At 35.7% G+C, this 20,550-nt stretch overlaps 1 protein-coding gene across 3 annotated transcripts in view; it reads right to left on the bottom strand.

Annotated features, from left to right (window-relative positions):
- Positions 1-2,033: 2,033 nt before the first annotated feature.
- LOC137953189 (ATP-dependent DNA helicase SRS2-like protein At4g25120) overlaps positions 2,034-20,550 on the bottom strand; it is a 51,570-nt gene continuing 33,053 nt past the window's right edge. For 2 of the 3 annotated variants that reach the window (XM_068800453.1, XM_068800455.1), the window contains 12 exons: positions 17,736-17,942; positions 17,620-17,658; positions 17,399-17,467; positions 17,220-17,306; positions 17,036-17,092; positions 14,218-14,402; positions 13,842-13,935; positions 10,811-10,861; positions 9,683-9,745; positions 9,428-9,487; positions 2,378-2,440; positions 2,034-2,263 (listed from right to left, as the gene is read on the bottom strand). In XM_068800453.1, coding sequence (XP_068656554.1) covers positions 2,174-2,263; positions 2,378-2,440; positions 9,428-9,487; positions 9,683-9,745; positions 10,811-10,861; positions 13,842-13,935; positions 14,218-14,402; positions 17,036-17,092; positions 17,220-17,306; positions 17,399-17,467; positions 17,620-17,658; positions 17,736-17,942 — 1,065 coding nt within the window. In that variant the 3' untranslated portion in view covers positions 2,034-2,173. The remainder of the gene's footprint in view (positions 2,264-2,377; positions 2,441-9,427; positions 9,488-9,682; positions 9,746-10,810; positions 10,862-13,841; positions 13,936-14,217; positions 14,403-17,035; positions 17,093-17,219; positions 17,307-17,398; positions 17,468-17,619; positions 17,659-17,735; positions 17,943-20,550) is intronic. The other variant, XM_068800454.1, reaches the window with a different exon arrangement.

Here is a 20,550-nt window from a genome sequence, read left to right as displayed (position 1 = left end):
ACAAAAAGAAAAGGATAAAACAAATTAGAAGACCTTTGAAATTTTCTTGAATGCATGAAATAAATTAAGAGGCAGGAAAAAGTTTACTACAATTAACCAAAAAATAGAAAATTCCGGGAAAATATCAATGACACATAATGGTAGTAAAGGGAATTGAATAAGAGAACTTGCTTAACCTAAAAGTTAATGACAACAAGTTAGTAAAATAAAATCGAAAAGTGTAAAAAAAACATGACAATTAGGCCTTTCTTCTTTTTTCCTTCTCTTTTGAAAGAACCACAAACCATAATTCACAGTTTAATGTAAAAGACAAGTTAATTTTATCAACAATTTTTTTCTTAAAGATGAAATTCTAAGGATTTTTCATCTTTATAGGAGTTAATTTATGGCATACAAACTGATAGTAATGGCATGAGAGAAAGCAAAAAAGAGTAAGCATGGCTACTATATGGTTCATGGAAAAAAAGATTTTGATAGAGAAGAAAAATCTACGATGTACATGCTTGCAAATTGATGAGACATACAATTAAAAAAAATTGGAGCGTATAATTTATGTATTCAAAGGATAAACAACGAGAATTGAAAACACATAGACTTATCGTTGAGGAAAGAACTTAAAATTCAAATTTCTCACAAGTAACTTACTTTTAGTATGACCTTTGAGTCTTTGGATATTAATATTTTTTCTCTAAAAATATTGAATTGAGAAACCATTTGTTAGCTTAGAAACTAGACTCATAGAGGTTTATTTCCAGATATAATTGTTCATAAAAATTCTCGTTCTTAATGGTATAAAACATATTGAAAAATGAAACTTTCAATTGTCACTCAAACTTTTCTTGCTGCTTGATTTTGCAGTTCAAATATTGATTTCTCTTTGTAGAAAGTGTCAAATTTCTTTTTGCATTGGAAAATAGATTCAAAAATCTTTCTTTAAATATATACTTTGTAATATGTAAAGTGTATTATGAAGGTACAAACTACAAAAAAACGTAATAAAATAGAAAAAGTAGAATACAAACCTATAAGGATCACATTATCTATATGAGTTAACCAAGTCAACTTATTCTGATACTATTTGCAAATCAACCATTTCAGATGCAGTTCCTTCAAGAGGCACAATCAAAAGGCCTATAAAGCTTCAACTTCACTTACCTTTTCTTCCACTGTTCTAGAAGTGTGTGACCACAAACCCTTCCCAACGATCTCTCTCTCAAAATCAAAATATTCATTTTTCATAAACTACCCATAACAATAAGGCAATCGAAAATAAAATATAAATGAAAACAATATGGGAACCATGGAAATTTTACGTGCTCTTTCATTAGTTGACAAGGCTATTATTAAAGCAATTTTCTCTCTCACATATCAGAAAATTCTCAAGATAGGGAATTACAACAGGGACTACTGGTCGTCATTGAAATTCCTCTAGTCTCGTTTCAATGTGGGGGGCAAAGTAATCCAACTTCGGTGATTTGGTCCTCTTGGCGGCATAAGATTTGTCAGCCGAGGTCTCCTCAGCAGCATATAGTTGCTTGACTTGGCCCATCTTCTCCTCAAATATAAAATAAAGAGGACTAGTAACAAAGCACACACACAACTGACAAGTCTTTGTAGGTGGAGCATTCGCTCGTAAGACTCAAGACAAATTCACTCTAAGCGAATAAATTTTTTAGTGGCAGCGAGAGAGATACTGCCATGAAAACCATAGTATCCTCATCTAATTGAGATGAAATCGGACCATAGGTTTTACTCACATTAACATACAAATAAACGGAATAACATATTTATATTTATATTTTATTTTGACGGGCAATAATATCACCTGAAGTCTGATGCAAGGACTTTTGTTTACACCCTTTACAGATGGACCTGAAGAACAACAAATCGTAATCGGGCAAAATGCAAATGAAAATTTGGATAAAGAAATTTACACATTAAGATTGTTTACTAGAAAGAGGGCAATATGTTCAAAGAAATTTCAATTTCAACATAAGAAAATATGATTTAATAGTTGAACATCCACGCACATAAGAAAGAGTAAGAATTTATAAGACCCACAAACACCACAACCAACAATTAAGCATGAAAAATCCCTCTTTTATTCCACAAATATTTAAATTATAAATTTATAGAGTAATCTATACAGTTATCTACATAAGTTTTAGGTTATTCACAAAGATTTGTACTGCTCAATTAGACGAGAAGCGTGAAGACGTGAAGTTGGGACAACAGTGCATCCCAGACCCTGGAGGAAAGCAATCTGCATGAGCATCACAGATAAGACAATGCATACAGAACAAAGCAGAGAAATGTAAGCAGCGTCAAATGATTTTATGGAAAACTCTCAAAACAGCTTTAAATCAGCTCACATTACCTGTTTGGATGTTGCTGCAGATGAGCTCATTGAACTCTCAATCCTCTGTTTCTGGAAATGCTCCTGAAAGATAAGAAAATGACCAACCCACTCATAATCTCATAGCTAGATTTCATTCTGAACTGATACTGAAATGTAAACAAGAAAAAGAACAAACTATTTTTTTCTCGCCTATCGTTTTCCTTAATGTAAATACGTAAGTGGATTCACCTCTAAATTCAAGTAATAGATTAAATCTTATTATAGGACAAACAACTTGCCTGCTTTTTTTCTTTAATATTTAATTATGGGTTATTATCTATGTTAAAATATCAGTTTATGGGTATTTTGATTATTTTATATATTATGTTTTTATTTTATATGATGTCTGTTAGGTAGGCAATATCTTCATATGCCTATGGTTCAATTTTCATTCGTTTTAGAAGTGTATTCTAGGATATATATATATATATATATATATATATATATATATATATATATATATATATATATATATATATATGTAAGTTTATACTTTGAGGGGCATTTTTGTCTTTTATGTAAAAATCACTTAAACCTTGACTAAAAGAAGAGGGGGCGTACTTTTTCATGCAAGCACTCTAAGGCAGCAGGTGCTACTCCTCTCCAGAGCTCTTCTTCACTTATGTCTTTTCTTTTCTCATCCAAATCACTGATTTTTCATGGTATCAGAGTGATAAAGCATTTCTTGGGCAGATTTCTATCATTTTTGTGGTTCTTCAATCTTCAGCAAGCTATTGGAGGATCTCCACAGATTTCTAGACTTGTAAGGTAAAAAAATAATTTTTTCTTTTTTATCTACCTGCCATTAGCCTCTTGGCTCATAGCTACTACTCCTAATTAAAAGATTATTGGGCTTTTGAGTCATTTAATGATCTCAATTTGAAGAATTTCTCCAATACTGCCAGCGTCACCCTCTACCTTGCTTGTGTCAATTGGATGCGTCACCCATATTTCATGAATTTCATGCAATTGAGTTGTTTATTCTTCAATTCCTGGTCTTGATTGCTGAGATTGATTGTTATTCATTGGAAATTGATTGGGATTACTATTGGATTGCCCCAAGCGGTTCAATTGTGAGACCCACTTAACAACGCATACATAGAATTTTGGGGAAAAGGTTCCCAATTGATTGGTTGATGCATTGTTACACTCAATTGAGGTAATTTGTGGTGTTTAATGGCTGAATCTAGCACGCAAGTTACTGTCTAGAGTATCAATGGGGGCTCCGATGTGAAATTCTCTCAACTTATTCAAATAACTACGAACCACTTGAATGGATTGAATTATGTCAACTGGTCACGGTCAGTTTTGAAGTATTTGAGGGCCAGAATGATGGCCGAATACATAACAAATGATCCCCCTATACCTATCACTGAGGATTGGTTAGCTGAAGTTAATTTAGTGATGACATGGTCAACAGTATGGAGTCACAATTTACTGAGTAAATTTTTGGTTGAAGTACTACTAAGACAATGTGGACTACCTTAGCATCTATTCTGTCTCCGAAAAGTAACTTTTCAAAAATCTGTGAGTGATATGTGAGATACTTTAACATAAGGCATGACACTAAATCAATGACAGATTACTTCACTGAGATGAGAGATGTACTACAAAAAATCAACACATTCCATCCATTTACTGCAAATGTTGAAGACATTCACAAGAAGGAAAATTAGATTCAAGTAGCCCAATTTCTAGACGGTTTGGGCTCTGAGAATGATGCCATTTAAGCACAACTACTGGCCAATGAAGATATTGTCACCCTAGATTAGGCCTTTAATAGGGTTCTTCGGGTTGAAGGTGCAATAGTGAGTAAAAATGACTTAGGTGGAAGTCTCTTAGATGCAACTGCTCTTAACCTCCAACTCTCTATTAGCATATTTGATGGTCAGTTTCATGGTGATAATAATAGAGATAGAGGTCGCTCCTTCTCTACCTATGGCCATGGTCAAAATGATAGAGGAGATCTGAAATGTGTTCACAAGGGTAGGTCAAACCATATTTCTAAAAAATGTTATGAGAAATTTGGTAAACCTGCCTAGGCCAACTCTATAATCATAGAAAAATACAACTCTACTCACACTGGCTCTTATGAAGAAATTCAGTAGTTAGTACAACGATTGGGCCAATTGATTACATCATCTATTACTTCTCCGACTATAGAGACTCATTCGTCCTGAGCAAGTGCCATCATGGTAAGTACATATATGACTGCATTGAATGTATTCCACTCTCCTTCCTAACTAATAGTCAAGAGCCTCTACCCACATGTCAGGTATGTCTTCCGTGCATTAGTCTATTAATCCTTCTTCTTCATATCAAAGAGTTACTTTGGTTGATGGGTCCACCTCTCCCATTCAGGGGGAAGGTACTGTTCACACTACCCCACAGATACCTTAGACTTTGTTCTATTTGTTCCCAAGTTTTCAATTAATCTCTTGTCTGTGAGTCACATTACAAAATCTTTAAATTGTTGCCTAACTTTTTATCCTACTACCTGTGTTTTCCAAGACTTATAGACGAAGAAGACGATTAGTTCCAAACATGAGAAGGGATGACTCTATATGCTGGATGATGTATCAGTTTCTCAAGTTGTGGGACCCTCTATTACAAATTCATCCTACTTATGGTATCTACTTTTGGGACATCCGCCACCAGTTAATCTGCATCAGTAGTTTCCTTCGTAGCCAGTAAATATCTCATTTGATTGCGAGTCTTGTCAGTTGGGAAAATGTCATCAGTCCAATTTCCTAGTTAGTTCTATTTGTAGCACCAAAATGTTGTGTTAATTCATTAAGATGTATGGGATCCATTTAATTTCATGTAATGGATAATTTTAGTCAAGTAACTTGGGTGCATCTCCGATGGGCGATCCAAAGTCTTTGATGTATTCCTAAATTTTTTAGCGAAATAAAAAATCAATTTGGTGCTTGTGTTCATGCTTTGTATTGATAATGGGTTGGAGTATCTTAATCATAAGTTTTCAACTTTTTGTGCCTCCCATAATATTAGCCATCATACCTCTTATCCTTACTCCTCAACAAAATTGGATAGTTGAACATAGAAACAAACGTCTTCTTGAGGCTACTCAAACATTATTACTACACATGAACATTCCTAAGACGTTTTGGGGGATGCTGTTTTAACTTCTTGTTTCCTAATTAATCACATGCCCTTCTCTGTTTTGAATGGGTAGGTTCTTTTCTAGGTTTTAAAACTGAATTGTAAACTATTTTATGATGTACCTCGTGTTTTTGGTTGTACTTGTTTTGTTCACATATTTGGAGCTTCAGTTGATAAGTTGTCACCTCAGTCAATAAAATATATCTTTCTAGGGTACTATTGTTGACAAAAAGGGTACAAATATGACCGTGTTCACCAAAAGACATGTGTTAGCTGATGGGCCTGTGCTTGTGCCTGAGCATACTCCATATTGAGTCCTCTAGTGAGATCCCTGTTTCTTCTATGCCTTCTTCAGATAGTTCAATTCCAGTTGCTGTTTTGGATGTCCCAACTCCATCAGGTTCCTCTTTGCCTCTTTGTGTTTATAGTAGCCATCCTTGTGCTCCTACAATGCCTCCAATAGATAACTCTACAGAGCTACCTTCTCATGCTCAATTGTTTTCTTCTTTGCCAGCATGTGCTGTTCTATCAGATTTGCACTTACTTATTAGTCTACGGAAATGTAAACGCTCTTGCACCTCCCATCCTATCTCTAAATATGTTTCTCATGACTTTTTATCTCATTCTTTTAAATCCTTCGCGCTGTCCTTGTCTACTTTTACTACACACCGTTAGTGCAGGAAGTTGTGTTCTCTAGAGTGGAAACGAGCTAGACTGATAAGATGAGTGTTTTTCTGTCTCGGGGAACTAGGCGTCTATGTGATCCTCCGACAATGGCCATTATTGTGGAGTGACGTTGGGTTTATACTATAAAATATAATGTTGATGGCTCTATTGAACGACACAAGGCCCAATTGGTAGCAAAGATATACGTAAACCTTTAGTGTTTATGTGTTTGAGGCACTCTTGTAGCCTGACTTACTTCGGTACATATGTTAATCTTTGTAGCTGCTAATAGAAGTTGGCCTTTTTTTCAGCTTGGTGTGAAAAATGTCTTCTTGTATGGAAATTTAAATGAAGAAGTTTATATGGAGCAACCTTGCTCAAGGGGAGATAGGGAAGGTAAGTAAGCTACAAAAGGTCATTTATGGGCTTAAACAGTCCCTGGGCATGGTTTGATAAATTTAGCACTATAGTAATGCAGTTTTGGTTCTACCAGAGCCAATGTAATTATTATATGTTCATACTCGGAAGACTGATGCAGTTATTTGGTGGTCTATGTAGGTGATATTGGACTGTCTGAGGATGATCTTGAAGGCATTACCGAAGTTAAACAATACTAGGCCACACATTTTCAAAAGAATGATTTGGGCCCCCTCAAGTACTTTTGTTGAAAAAACAAAAACAAGGGCATTTTGGTTGATTTTCTGTCATGCTTCGAATTTGCAGAGTCAGCATTAGAGAAAAATTCAATCCTCAAGTGATTATTAGGTTTGAAAATGAGACCTTTTCCTGATGCCCCCTTTAGATATTTCAAGATTCTCTGTATAGCCTCTAGGTGAATTTTACGTACATGCTCCATGAACTGACTCACCACACTCATTGCAAATAAAATATCTGGTCTAGTCATTGTAGCATTGATGAGTTTGCCTACTAGTCTTCGATACATTGTTTTATCTTTCAGTTATGGACTTTGATCATCATGAAGATCATAATCGCAAGTTTCACCGCCAAAAATCCATATTCTTGATGCATATCAGTGACATATTTCCCCTGAGTCAAAGTTATTCCTTCCTTGCTTCTTACAACCTCAATACCTAAAAAATATTTCAATTGACCCAGATCCTTAGTTTGAAAATGATTTTGCCAAATTGAATTTAACTTTTTCAATGCCTGATCTGTCACTCCCAAACAGGATGATATAATTGACATATACCAACAAGATAATAATTCTAGATGGTCGTTTCAGAATAAATAGTGAGTGATCACAATAGCTTACGAAATCCCAACGATATAACCACTTAACTAAATTTCTCAAACCATGCTCGCGGACTCTGTTTTCAACCATAAAGAGCCTTCTTGAGTCAACATACCTTATGTGTCTCCCCTTGAGCAACATACCCTAGAGGTTGCTCCATATAGACTTCCTCCTCAAAGTCAACATATGAGAAGGCATTTTTAATATCCAATTGGAACAAAGACCAACTTTGATGGACTGCAACAAAAATAAGTATACAAATAGAAGACAAGCAGGCAACCGGAGAAAAAGTTTCAAAAACATCTAAACCAAATGTTCGCATATACTTTTTGGCAACAAGACGAGCCTTGTATGGTTCAACAAATCCATCAGAGTTATATCTAACAGTATAGACCCACTGACATCCAACTCCAACAACACCCGGAGGTAGATCACATAACTCCTAAGTCCCCCTATCAATTAATGCTTCCATCTTAACATCCATTACTTTCTTCCAATGAGGAGTCAACAAAGCATCCTGTATTGAAGAAGGAATAGTGCAAGTGGAGATGGACAAAGCAAACTTACAATAATATCAGACAAAGAATTGAAGGAGACAAAATGAGATAGTTCATGGAAACTTCATAGAAAGTACACTTAGAAGCTGCTGAACGGATTTTAAAGTATTTGAAGGGTGCAATTGGAAAGGGTCTGTTGTATACTCAGAACAAACAGATTGATGTACTTGGACATTTTAATATTGATTATGTTAGGTATAAGATGGACAAACGGTCTACATCAGGCTACTGTTGTTTTGCTGGATGTAACTTGGTAAGCTGGAAAAGTAAAAAACAAATAGTCATGGCTAGATCTAGTGCAAAGGTCGAATATCGAGCAATGTCTCACACGGTTCATGAGCTTATGTGGATTATGTATGTTCTTCTTGAATTTGGTTTCTAGTTACCAGATCTTATAGTCATCAAGTGTGAAGGTCAAGCGACCATCTTCATTGCAAGCAACCCAATATTCCATGAGAGAATTAAACATATAGAGATTGATTACCATTTTATTAGAGATGCAGTTATGCGAGGAAAGGAGGTAACTCCATATGTGAAGTCTTTAGACCGGTTGTGAGATGTGTTTACAAGCCATTGAGAAGACTTGCACATGTATCCTTTTGTAACAAGTTGGGGTTATTCAATATCTACTCTCCAACTTGAAGGGGAGTATTAAAATATCAATTTATAGGTATTTTGGTCATTTCATATACTTTGTTTTTATCTTGTATGATGTCAGTTAGGTAGGCAATATCTTCATATGCCTATGGTTAATTTTTTATTCATTTTAGAGGTATATGCTAGAAGACATGTAAGTTTGTGTCTTGAGGGGCATTTTTCTGTCTTTTATGTAAAAATCACTTAAACCCTGATTAAAAGAGGGGGCGTGCTTTTTCAGTCACGCACTCCAAGGCAGCAGCTACTGCTCCTCTCTGAAGCTCTTCTTAACGTATTTCTCTTCTTGTCTCATCTAAATCTCTAATTTTTCATTCTAGTCATGAACAAATGTGAAGATTAAAAAACAATCACATTCTATAAAGTTAAAATTAAGAACAAGAAAGAGGGCAGAGAGCGAGATTGGAAACAGACAAAAGAGTTTGAGACTTGATAGGAAAGAAAAGGAAGGCATCAAACTGTTCCACTGGATCAGTTAATGTCTCTACTTATGGACACTGAAATACCTATCACAATAGAAATGGAAGGAGAGCTCAAACCTACTCAAACCAAGACTACATTCTACCAGTTAGCAAAGCGATTTAACTTCTTTTTAAATGACCTGACTTCATTAATTTAGAAATATATTTAAAAGAAACATAACTCTTCTATACATTCTACACATGCACACTCAGTAACTTTGACTTTAGAATACAAGTGTTAAAATATTGTAGGTCTTCATAATACCAACCAAAATCAAGACAAAGTAAGAAGGTTACAAGACAAGTGAAGCTTTACCTGTTTTTCTCTAATTAGGTGGGCACGCTTATCAGCAGGAATCTGCCCCCATCTCAGAACCTATCAAAAGAAAATTATCAGATGAAGGTATAAAAGCATAATAGCTAATTATAGGATACTATGAAATTCTCAGCTCTGCATAGCCATATTATGGAGCTTATTACTGTGGTATGCTAAATAATAGTAAAAAAAAAAAAAAGATAATATAACGTAATACTTAACAGAAACTGAACTATGCAAATACCAGTAACTTACATACTGAGCATATTGAAAAGCTTCATCGCAGTTCAAGGATCCCTTTAGTGCACGTAAAACACCCTAAGGTAACAAACAAGAAAATTAAAAGAACTCAAATATCTTGAAAGAATACAAAGACGGTTACCATGGACCGTTTTTTATTTTGTAATAAGCCATTCAATATACAGATAGGAATTTGGATCCTGAAAGAAGGAATAACGGTAATCTTCCATACTTAGAAAAATATGTGACTGTTGGACACAGGACCTCCACTACTAATAAACGTGATTTAAGTTAGGTCCAGTTTATTCCAAAATGACTAATTAAGTTTATATGTTTTTCGCAAACTATAACTTTCGTAAAATTATTCCTAATAACATTTTCCTTTACCACCAGACCTAACCAAACAGGCAATGGTATTGATATGTCATCAACATAAACAAGGCACAAACTAAGCCCCACAAAATAAGCATTGTGCTCTGGCACCGCATTAAAGTTAGGTATAATTCCACTCTAAAATGACTAGCCAATGTGAAAAAGTCTTTTCTGAACTAATACCCCAGGAGTTTTCCAAACTTAAACCTTTGTGGGATTAATCCTACTAAAACATATTGGACAGGGTTTGAAGCAAGTAAAAATAAACCTGAAAAATACAGGCATCACCAAACACAAAATAGAATAAAGAACAAGGAGCTGATACGTTGAGATCAGAGTGGCAAATAGGTTGATTGATGAATCATTTGAATAACAATAATATATGTAGTCAATAGTAAACATCTGACAGGATGGAACAAATAGCATTTCACACTACAGCTTTGTTATGAATTTACTCATCAATAACATGATGAAAACAGTAAAACCAAAAATGCCATTAATTCTAGTAGCAAAAAAAAAAAAAAAAGGCAAGTTAAAGAACAATATTCTCAAATAAGCATGTTGCATTACAAAACACTTGTCAGCAACCATAGGAGTCCAAATAAAACATAAAATTGAGCAAAAGCAAGAAAATTTATGCAACTAAAGACTCCAATTGTGTCTCCACCACCATGTAATGAATGATAGAAAGAAGATGAGCACAAAACACACTTTGGACTGAGAAATATCAGCAAAAAATATTGTTGAAATGTAATACAAACGCCATAATACCTTGTTTTTGCTTGTCTTCAGTCCAAGTCTTTCATCAATCACAAAGCCAACCTGAAGGTAAAGAGAAGCAAACCCAAGCATGAGCCCTGATTGGGTCCATAATTGCCCAAATTGGAATTGACAATGGGAAATGAAATGACAAAATGAAACATGAAATGCGACTAAAACATGTAGGAAGAGTAAAGGTAAGAAATGAACAGGAAAGGTTTGAGAAATGTGAAAGAAGCTGGTTTTGTGAAATCTAAGGCAAGTCTTATGAAGAGCAGGTCTTACAATTGGAGCAAGCTCAAAAAGAAGCTAGAATGAAGATGACGTGTACAAGAAGTTTCATAGTTGTGTTTTATGTCTCTTTATATTTAATTTAGCAAGTTCAATATGGGTGTAATTGGGATTTGGGAAGTTTAGTTTAATCTTGATTCTAATTGTAATAGTTATTATAGATAAAGTTTATGAGAGAGCAAACGTGCTTCTCTCGCTCCCTGTCTCAATTCACGTTCATGCTCCACCATCCTCACTCACACTTAAGTTTCTCTCACTGCTGTTTCATAAGAAACTTCATGAAAATTTAAGGAAGTGGGTACCAGTTTAGGAACTTGAATAAAAATGGATGAGAGTTGAAATGAAACTTGCTACATATTTGGTTACAAATGATATAGATAAAAAAATGATGTATTCATGTTGACTATAATCATCAAATAAAGTTAAATAATTCATTAGCAATAATATATTTTACTTTGTAAACAAAATTATTTAAAAAAAGCACTTTTAGTTTTTTCATTTTAACCTCCTATCATGAAGCAAGTATATGATGTAACAATCGAAGTCAACTCCTCTAAATTTAAGTAGCAGAAATTTAAAGGTCTCTTCCCATGCAATAAAGACAGATGTTTCTAAACCTAAATCCACACGGGTTTATATTCAATGCTTTGCCTCATATATGGATCCTCATTAGCTCCAACACAAGGATAGTTTTATATGGAGGTGACCTTACTAATTGTAATACCATATTATCATCATGAGAGCCACAAAAAAAAAAAAAAAAAAAACGAGAGATGAGTGAGAGAGAGAGGGAGCGACGGGATGCTGAAGGAAGACGTCATGAGAAAGCAAGACAGGAAAGGATTGAGAAAGGAAAAGAGGTATCAGGAGGATCCGTGTATCGAACTGGTAATCAAGGAAGGAGACGAAGCTCTACTCCAAACAATGAGGATCAATGAACCAGAGAGGAAAATCAGAAACGACATCAACAAAAAGAAAATGAGCTTTCATGTGTAGATGCAGATGCTATATGTGGACATCCAGAGAATGATGATAATTCCGATTGGCGAGTTGTACGTAACAACAAGAGATCAAGTTCTTCAATAGTGGAAGTTGCAAACAATTTTTTTGGGTACGATTCTTCATCCTTCAATATTCAAAGAGTCAATACTCGAAAAGGACCTATTATGAGGCTCACAGTGAGGAATGACATGAAAAGATCTTTTATTTCAATCCCAATGCATGCATGTCATTCTTTCACAAAGCAATTCGAAGTAGTCACGACTAAAAAATTTTCACAAAGGAGTTGTGGATTGACTCGGTTTTCTACTTCTCTGTTTTACAATATCGAGGAAGGGATTGTAAAATCACTGAAATTCGACAAAGTGTTATCATGGGATGTATTTATTTCCAAGAGTCTACCAATATTGGATTTGGATGGAAGACATTATTAGATCATCTCCATATCTTTGAACCTCCAAAATCAACAGAGAAAACATTTTCAAATCTAGGCCATCACTTTTCTCCTATGTTGTAGAAAGAGGTTCGTATCTCGAATGCTGCATTTGTGCAACCTGAACCTTCGAAAAACACTAGAAATATCTATTCCTGATCAAATTCTTGATGAAAATTGTGGAAAATTAGCATATTCTATTGTAGCTTAGGTTGATTGTGCTCTTGAGGAGGAATTCTAGATTTCAAGATGGTTTGTTGATCGTCTTCAATTACTATATGTTCCACATTTTTCATATTTAGGGAGTCACTCATGGCTAATCTCATTCCGAAGTTTAGAAGATAAAACATTCAGCTTTGGATATTCCTCTTGCTCAAGAACTCAAGGTTTCCCATCTTTACGTTTGGACTCCACCAAATGTTTCTAATGGCTAATGGATAAAAATCTATGGTCTTCCTCTAGAATATTAGCATGATGATACCTTTATTGCCATTGTAAATATTTTTGGCAAGCTTGAGAAGATAGATGAATCGACCCATATGCGGTATCGTCTAGATTATGCTCGGATATTAGTCATTCTAGAAAAATCATTAATTGAGAAAGAGATGGTGAAAATCTCCTCTAAAAATAGGTATGTTTGGATCCAGATTCTTTTTGAGAGCTTTAGAAGCAATAATTGTTAGCCAATAGGCTAAGATAACCAGGAAAAAGGGAAAAATTGGAATTTTTACCCTACCAGTCTAGAAATCTGGGAAAAATCTAAAAAGAGATTGCTGAAAATGGAGAGAAGATCAACAAAATCGAAAGAAACCTGCCCAAAACTTGCATTGTTACTTTGATACCATGAAAAAAAATGTAATTTGGGGAGAAAATAGAAGAGGAAAAAGAGTTCTGGAAGAGGAGCAACTTTGTTGCCTTGGAATGCGAACCAAAAAGGTCCTTCCAGCTTTTTTATAATCAGGGTTTAAGTAAAAGTTTACATAAGGACAAAAATGCCCCTCAATACTCAAAATTACATCTCCTAAAATACATGTATAAATTGAATGAAAATTTAACTAGAGATAAAATAAGACATTTTCTATCTAATCGCTATACTATAAGAGGAAAATGTAATGTGGAAAATAAAAATGACCAAAATATCCCTGGAATTGTATTTTAACAAGTCTAAATAAAAGGTCATCCTTAACACCTAAAAAATAGAGATCTATCTGCAGCAACTTCATATGCTTTCTTCACTCTCTCCTCTCTATTTCTCTCCCTTAATCACTTATTAAAAGAACTCAACAAGAATTTTATATTTCAAGTCAATGAATCCATGACCTTATCAAGTAATCGTTTAGGGTCCTGAAATGCTTGTTTTTTGGCCCATTGATGGAATATATGAGAAACCGTTGATCGATCATTAACACTAAACCTGCAAAAAGATGTGCATAAAGTAATCAGGAAGAAAGTAGGCAGATTTCAACTTTTTTATTTTTTATGAAAGTGTGTATATTGATAAACAAGGGGAAGAAAATACAAACCTAGCTTTGGGGGCCTGACTCCACAACAAAGTGTTGGAGAGACACACCCACAACAAAATGTTGGAAAATACGAACCTAGCTTCGGGGGCAGATTTCAACTTAATTTGTCTTAAATGATTTTATTCCATAAGCTAGTGAGACATCATGGATTCATAGGATGTATAATATTGTACCTCCTTAAGAACACATTTCCACTATTTGCCTCTGCGAGTTCCATTGAATCACTTGAAGCAATTTCATCAACTTTGATGTTGGCACCACATGCTACTATTGATGGTTCCTTTCTTGAAATTGAGTTAGGCGATTGAACAGCACAATTTGAAACACCAGCCTGATTCCCTCCCATGTACCTCACAGTCTTAAACCAGAACAAAAACTAAATAGTCAAAGGTGAATAATTCAAGAGCCTTTCATACAAAAAAATATAGTTTTGGCTGCCTTGAAAACCCTTAAAACTGACTTTAAACAGCATTTGTTTACTGTACCAAATGAATCAATACCCAATTCTCATTGAGACGGAGCAAGTACCAATCTCCAACAAAACTATTAAGAGTTATCCTCACATAATACTAAATAACTACAAGCTAAGCAATCAAAGAAAGTGCAAGTCCTGTATAAGATAACATGCCATGCATTATAAGTGCATTTTTTAATCATCCAGCTTGTTAAATTTGAGTCCAAGTCCATCCTAAAATGACCAGTTGAAGTTAGGCAGGTCTTCATTAACTAATAGCCAACGGGTATTTCTTGATATTAATTTATGTAGGATGAATCCTACTCACAGAACTCAAATCCTCCTCTTTGAGATACTGGTAGAAGACAGTAATGAAAGATTTAAATGAAATTTTAACAAGTAATAATAACATTGTTCATGTATGAGCTACAAATGTTTACAGGTGGACACACACCTGATGTGTCAAGGTTAAATGTAGAATCCTTTACTCCTTCACGGCCCATTGGGAATCTCCGATCTCCGACTCCACCATTGTAGAACTCTCCGGATTACTCAACGGGCTTCAAGTCTTCTAGGGTCATCTTGTGGGCCCCCTCCTTATTGAAGGCGACTCCAAGATTGTCATTGAGTAGTGCACAAAGGCAGACAATCCTCCTTGGCAGCATTGGGACATTTACGTTGAAGTATGTAATATAACTTCTCATTTGAATTGTACACATCCCTAGGTCTGCCAATCACTTGGCAGATTCTCAAGCTCAGCTGGGTGTTTCCCTCCAACACCTTGTTGTGGAGGAAGGCCCGCTTAGTTAAGTTTGTGTATATATATATATATATATATATTTTTTTTTTTTTTTTAAATGGTTAGTTTTGTATATTTCACTCCTTTTATAAAAGTTTTTACATCGTTCAAAAAAATAATAATAAATAAAAATAGTAATAGCTTATTTGAAATAGTTCACTCAAATGTATGGGGCCCCTAGTCTGTTTTCCACCTAGTATCTTTGGTCTCCAGTTTTTTGTTTCGTTTGTTGATTACTTTAATTGGTCGTCATGGGTGTATCTCCTTTTTTTGTTTTTGAAATGTTGATAATTTAATTTCAAAGAAAGAGAAGATACATCAAGAGAGACCTCCCCTAACAACGAGAGATTGAAGGGGGCCTAATTTAGCACACAAATCAGTAGCCGAATTAGCTGATCTAAGTACATGAGACCAAGTACAAGAAACGGTGGATACGATGTCCAAAATATCAAGAAAAATCTGCCAATGATGCCATGGGGGGAAGGATGAGGTGGAGCACCATCCAATGACAATCTTGGAGTCTCCCTCCACAATAAAAGAACCACTAAGCAGTTTTGAAAAATTCGCAAGCCATGAAGGAGACCGGAGAGCTCAGCAATGGTTGAGTCAACAATTCTGAAAGGGCCAGAGTAAGAGAGGATGGCAATGCCCCCTGGATAAAAAATCACCCCACCAAACCCGGGTTCCCAAAAGCGCTACCATCAAAGTTTTAACTTATAATATTCTGAGGGAGAAGGCTCCCCAATCAACAACTCGGTTGGGGGTAGTGGGGACAAACATTTGAGCAATAATCTTCCAATTGGTGCGGACTGGGGCACAAAAGAGGCAGGCAAACTCTTTCTGGGTGCAGATCCAGATAGATATGAGCCCAGTGGCAGTGAAGGAAACCTCAGCAGCAGAGCGGGAAGTATAGTCAAACCGTCTGGAGTTCCTTTCCTTCCAGAGGCTATCCCAATGGGTTAATTCCAGACCCTAATGGCTGCTCCAGTCTCCTCAATTTCTTCTCTTCTATTTTTCCTTCTCTTACCTTTATTTCTCCTTATTTTGTACATTTTTACAAAACTAATCATGAGTAAGAATGATCAAGCTATCCCAACTATCATAACCCAAGCCCTTGCTATTCTAACTACCACAAGTCATGCCCTCACAATCGCAGCTAGCATAAGTCAAACCCTCTAAAGTAATCATGAGCTAAAGAACAAGTTGACACACTAGCGTTGAATCACCCTAAAAAAGCATAATGCCTTTGCTACTTTCAGTATTCTAGCCCAAACAATGTCAAACATTGTGCCATTTATAGATTAAAAAGATAAAGAAAAGATAAACCGTGCAACTTCAACAATTTGTATCCTAAATGAAAGTAATTTTGTAGAAGTTTAGGAACCCCCATGTTTTTGGCCAATGCAGAATGATCTACGCACGAACCTCACTCACCCAAGTTACTAGCCTCAAACATGCAGCACACATAAAGGCCAGAAGCTAGTCCAATCCATCCCATGCAGAAGTTATTCCAATTCATCCCAAAATGACTAGACCAAGTTGAAAAGTATTTTTTCCAATACACTAAAGATCTTCCAAACCCATCTATTAATATTGAATATTAATCACCCACTAACAGCCACTGTCATGCACAGACAACTAGTCAAAAAGAGTATGAACTACAAAAAATTAGGGGTTTTAGAAGCAGTGCACCTGTGCTAAAACTAGACATAGTACAAGTACATGAAACAGTCAATACCTGGTGTTCAAGGAGATGACATGGGATTTCTTTCAGAAAACGTGATGGGAGTAGCAGCTGAAAAACAGATCACACAAAGCAAGATGAGCTGGAAGAGTAAAAGTCTTTCCTTTTCTTTCTTTTGTTTTCTTGTGTAATTAGGAAGAAGGGTAATTTGAAAACTAATCTTACAAGAAACCGTCACCTGCCAATATGAATCCAGAGTAACATACAAGATGAACAACCTTTTCCTAGCTCGAGTCATAGCCACATACATCAGCCGGCGCTCCTCCTATCATAGACTTTCAATAAGGCATCATAATGGTTATACTAAACTTGTATAAGAAAAGTATAAACCAGCAACTCATAGAAATGCAAACTGACCTCAAGATTGCTCCCACATTCCACGCCACCATTAAATTCATGCAGTAAAGGAATTTCAGTTTCATTTGCCTATCCTTAGAAGGAAAACCACATTAGGAACGAAACAAGAAGAACTAGCTAATTGCTGAGAGAGAACAGTGTTTATTACTCCCAGTTCCAGACAGATGCTTTATAGGGATCTTCCAACCATTTTAAAGGAATACATAACTGATACACCATACCTTCACAATGAAAACTGTGTCCCACTCTAAACCTTTGGACTGCAAACAAGGCAAATGATGAGTCTCATCAGCTTTAAAAAACTGAACAAACAATCTCCACGGTGATGAAAAAGAACCTGATGAATTGTGGTCAAGGTAACAGAATTTTCATTGTCACGTTTTCTGGCACGAAAGTTTTCATTCTCTCTTGCCAATACATAATCAATGAAAGCCTGAAGTACATCAATGCAACCCTCATTTAGTTCAAACTTTCTTGTTGCTTCTATAGACCCATAATGCATTGATAAGAAATCAGAGACATCCTCCAACAGGTACTGAAGAACCTGCATGGCATATCCAACACCCCTTATGTAAGATTTAATCCATGTGACTAGAACCAGTTTGACCATGTACAATTGTGTCAATTACGGAGAAAGAAGAGACAGTTTTGGGAGAATGGGTGCTGTTGCAAGAGAGAAGACAACTTGATTGGGGGTCAGCTTAGCACCTAATCTTCTCTATATTAACTATAATACAAGACCAATTACGAAAATTTCCCTCTTGTGAATTACAGATTTCGGCACTATTCTAAGCACAAAAGCACTACCCAAGGAGATAAGTAGGTACCCCAAGAGAGAGAGGGATGATTACCCAACTTACCCACAAGTAAAAGAACCAAATATCCCCTCAGGCCACATTATTCAAGGGAACATCAGGCCTTGATAATTAGATAACTATAAAGCTAAAAGATATCTGTTCAAAATACAGCCCTAACGGGCATTGGGTCATTTACGTAATGTAATTATTCCTCTCCTAAGTTGAGCTATAGGCCATTATGTATCGTGCTTATTATTTAACGAAGAATGTACTGTTTTCCATGTCTTAAAGACAGAGAGGCATTTGGAAGTATTTCTGTAATTTTTTTGTAAACTGACCTAGTTTTTTTTTTTTTTTTTTAAATGATGCTGATTTTTATTAAGACAAAAGCTCAAAAGAGCAATTTACAAAGGAGGGAAGCCTGTTACAAAGGAGGTAAAAATCTGATTTTTTGTTCATCTGAAGGAACTTCCATGTCAGATCCTCCTCACTTTTCATGATATAACCAATTGGTTAATGGCTGCCCGTGCTGTTTAATCTTTTTTCTAATATGTTTGTGTCCCTAAGTGAGTATTGAATCGACCTAGAGCATAAGTTTTTGGTGCAGACCTTCCAGGTCTTTATGGCTCTTTAAATTGATGCAACACTGATTGTACATGCTGCATGAATGAGAGTAGAGGTGTTGCTCTGTTGTTTTGACAGTGTTTAACCTAGTTCTTCATGCTGTTTGGATTGAAATTAGCCATTAGTTGAAGAAGATTGAAGTGATGTCAGCATTGATTGTCTGCGGTGCCATTACTCAATTGTTATTTGAATCAGGATTAATGGGTGCCAAACTAGTGGAGACTCATATGGAAGCTGATGTGAACTTGCATGATGAGCAGTCTTATCATAAGGGTGAAATAAATATAGGAGGCTTCTGGTAAGTTGATCTATGTCATAATGACCTGACTAGACATTTCCTCTGTAGTCAATGTTGTAAGTCAGTTGCAGAAAACCAACAGTTCATGTTATGAGTGGCCTAAGCAATGTTGAAAATGCTAGCTTTAGGAAATTTTAAAGATTACTTTATGAGGTTCAGCTGCTTCAAGGTTGTTGAGGTCGAGGATGCTCCTACCCCATCTAGGAGGAATGTCAAAGTGCCTAGCAGTTCTACAAGCCAAAGGAATGCATCCAAGGAGGTCAAGGGCAAGGGAGTGTCCAATGAAAGAAAAATATGCAAAATGGCACAAAGAATAGTCCTAGAGGTTAGCAGCACTTGAATGATGAGTATGAGGACTTGGTCAAGTTGCATGAAAAATGCCTCTAGTGTGAGGAGTACGTAGATGTTGAGAAATTGCATGATAGTTGCATTAGCTTTGAGAAGCATAAGACCTCGAAGGCCTCTCTTGAGAAAGAAAGTATCCTCTAAATAGAGATTTTAAAAATTCTCCTTGAGTTATATTCAATTCTACACAATGATCCAATCCCATAAGACAGCTCCTGATTTGAGCGGCCTAGGGTATGATGGGAATGCTAGCTTAAGAAATTTCAAAGATTATTTTTTGAAAACTAGTTCCACCAATGTTATTTTTTTTTTTTTTTTTGAAATGTTGCTGATTAGTTCCTCTAATGTTATTGATGTTGAGGATGTTCCTTCCCCTTCAAAAAAAGCTTATGAAGATGCCTAGTAGTTCTACCTCAAGGACACCAAAGCTATGGAATATCCAACAAAAATAAAAACGCAAGTGGGGACAATGACACAAAAAGTGTCCCCAAAGGCCCTAGAAATCAAGGAAACGTGAGTAGTATAGCTATAAGCAAGATGGTCACTTGCTCTTATTGTGGAAAGAGAGGCCATGCCAATAATGATTAGGTGCAGAAAAACAAATTGGCCAAAAAGTTTGGAAAAAAATGTGGCAAAGAACAAAGGATGAAGCTAACTTTAGAGAACCAAACACACAGGGTACCAGCAAACAACAGTTTTTGTGAATGCAGGTCAAAACTCAAGAAATATGTCTCAAAAGCTATGGGAAAGGAAGACATGATTCCCAGACAACGGTTATTTGAGGCATATGGTTAGGGACAAGAGCCTATTCATCCACTTAAAGCTCAAGGATGGATGGAGAAGGCTACATCAAAGGTATGAGTACTACAAGTATGTTCCTCTACCCTATTATATAAGACCTTGGACTATAGGTTTTCCAAATCAAATATGATTTTTATAGCAAAAGAAAAGGAAAGATGTGCTGAAAATGAATTATCTTGATAAGCAAAAGGTTGTGTATTTTGTGGCTAAAAAATGAAAGCACATCACTAGACATAGAAGACTAGAACATGTGGGCATGAAATTTTTTAAAAAGATTTCAAACCTTC

The sequence above is a fragment of the Aristolochia californica genome, unplaced genomic scaffold (assembly GCF_029961685.1).
Source record: "Aristolochia californica isolate CCGP_79_NKW_82.1479 unplaced genomic scaffold, dmAriCali1.0.hap1 SCAF_16, whole genome shotgun sequence".
NCBI classification, from domain to species: domain Eukaryota; kingdom Viridiplantae; phylum Streptophyta; class Magnoliopsida; order Piperales; family Aristolochiaceae; genus Aristolochia; species Aristolochia californica.
Note: the sequence above shows the minus strand (reverse complement) of the source record. Positions and strands in the feature narration are given on the sequence as shown.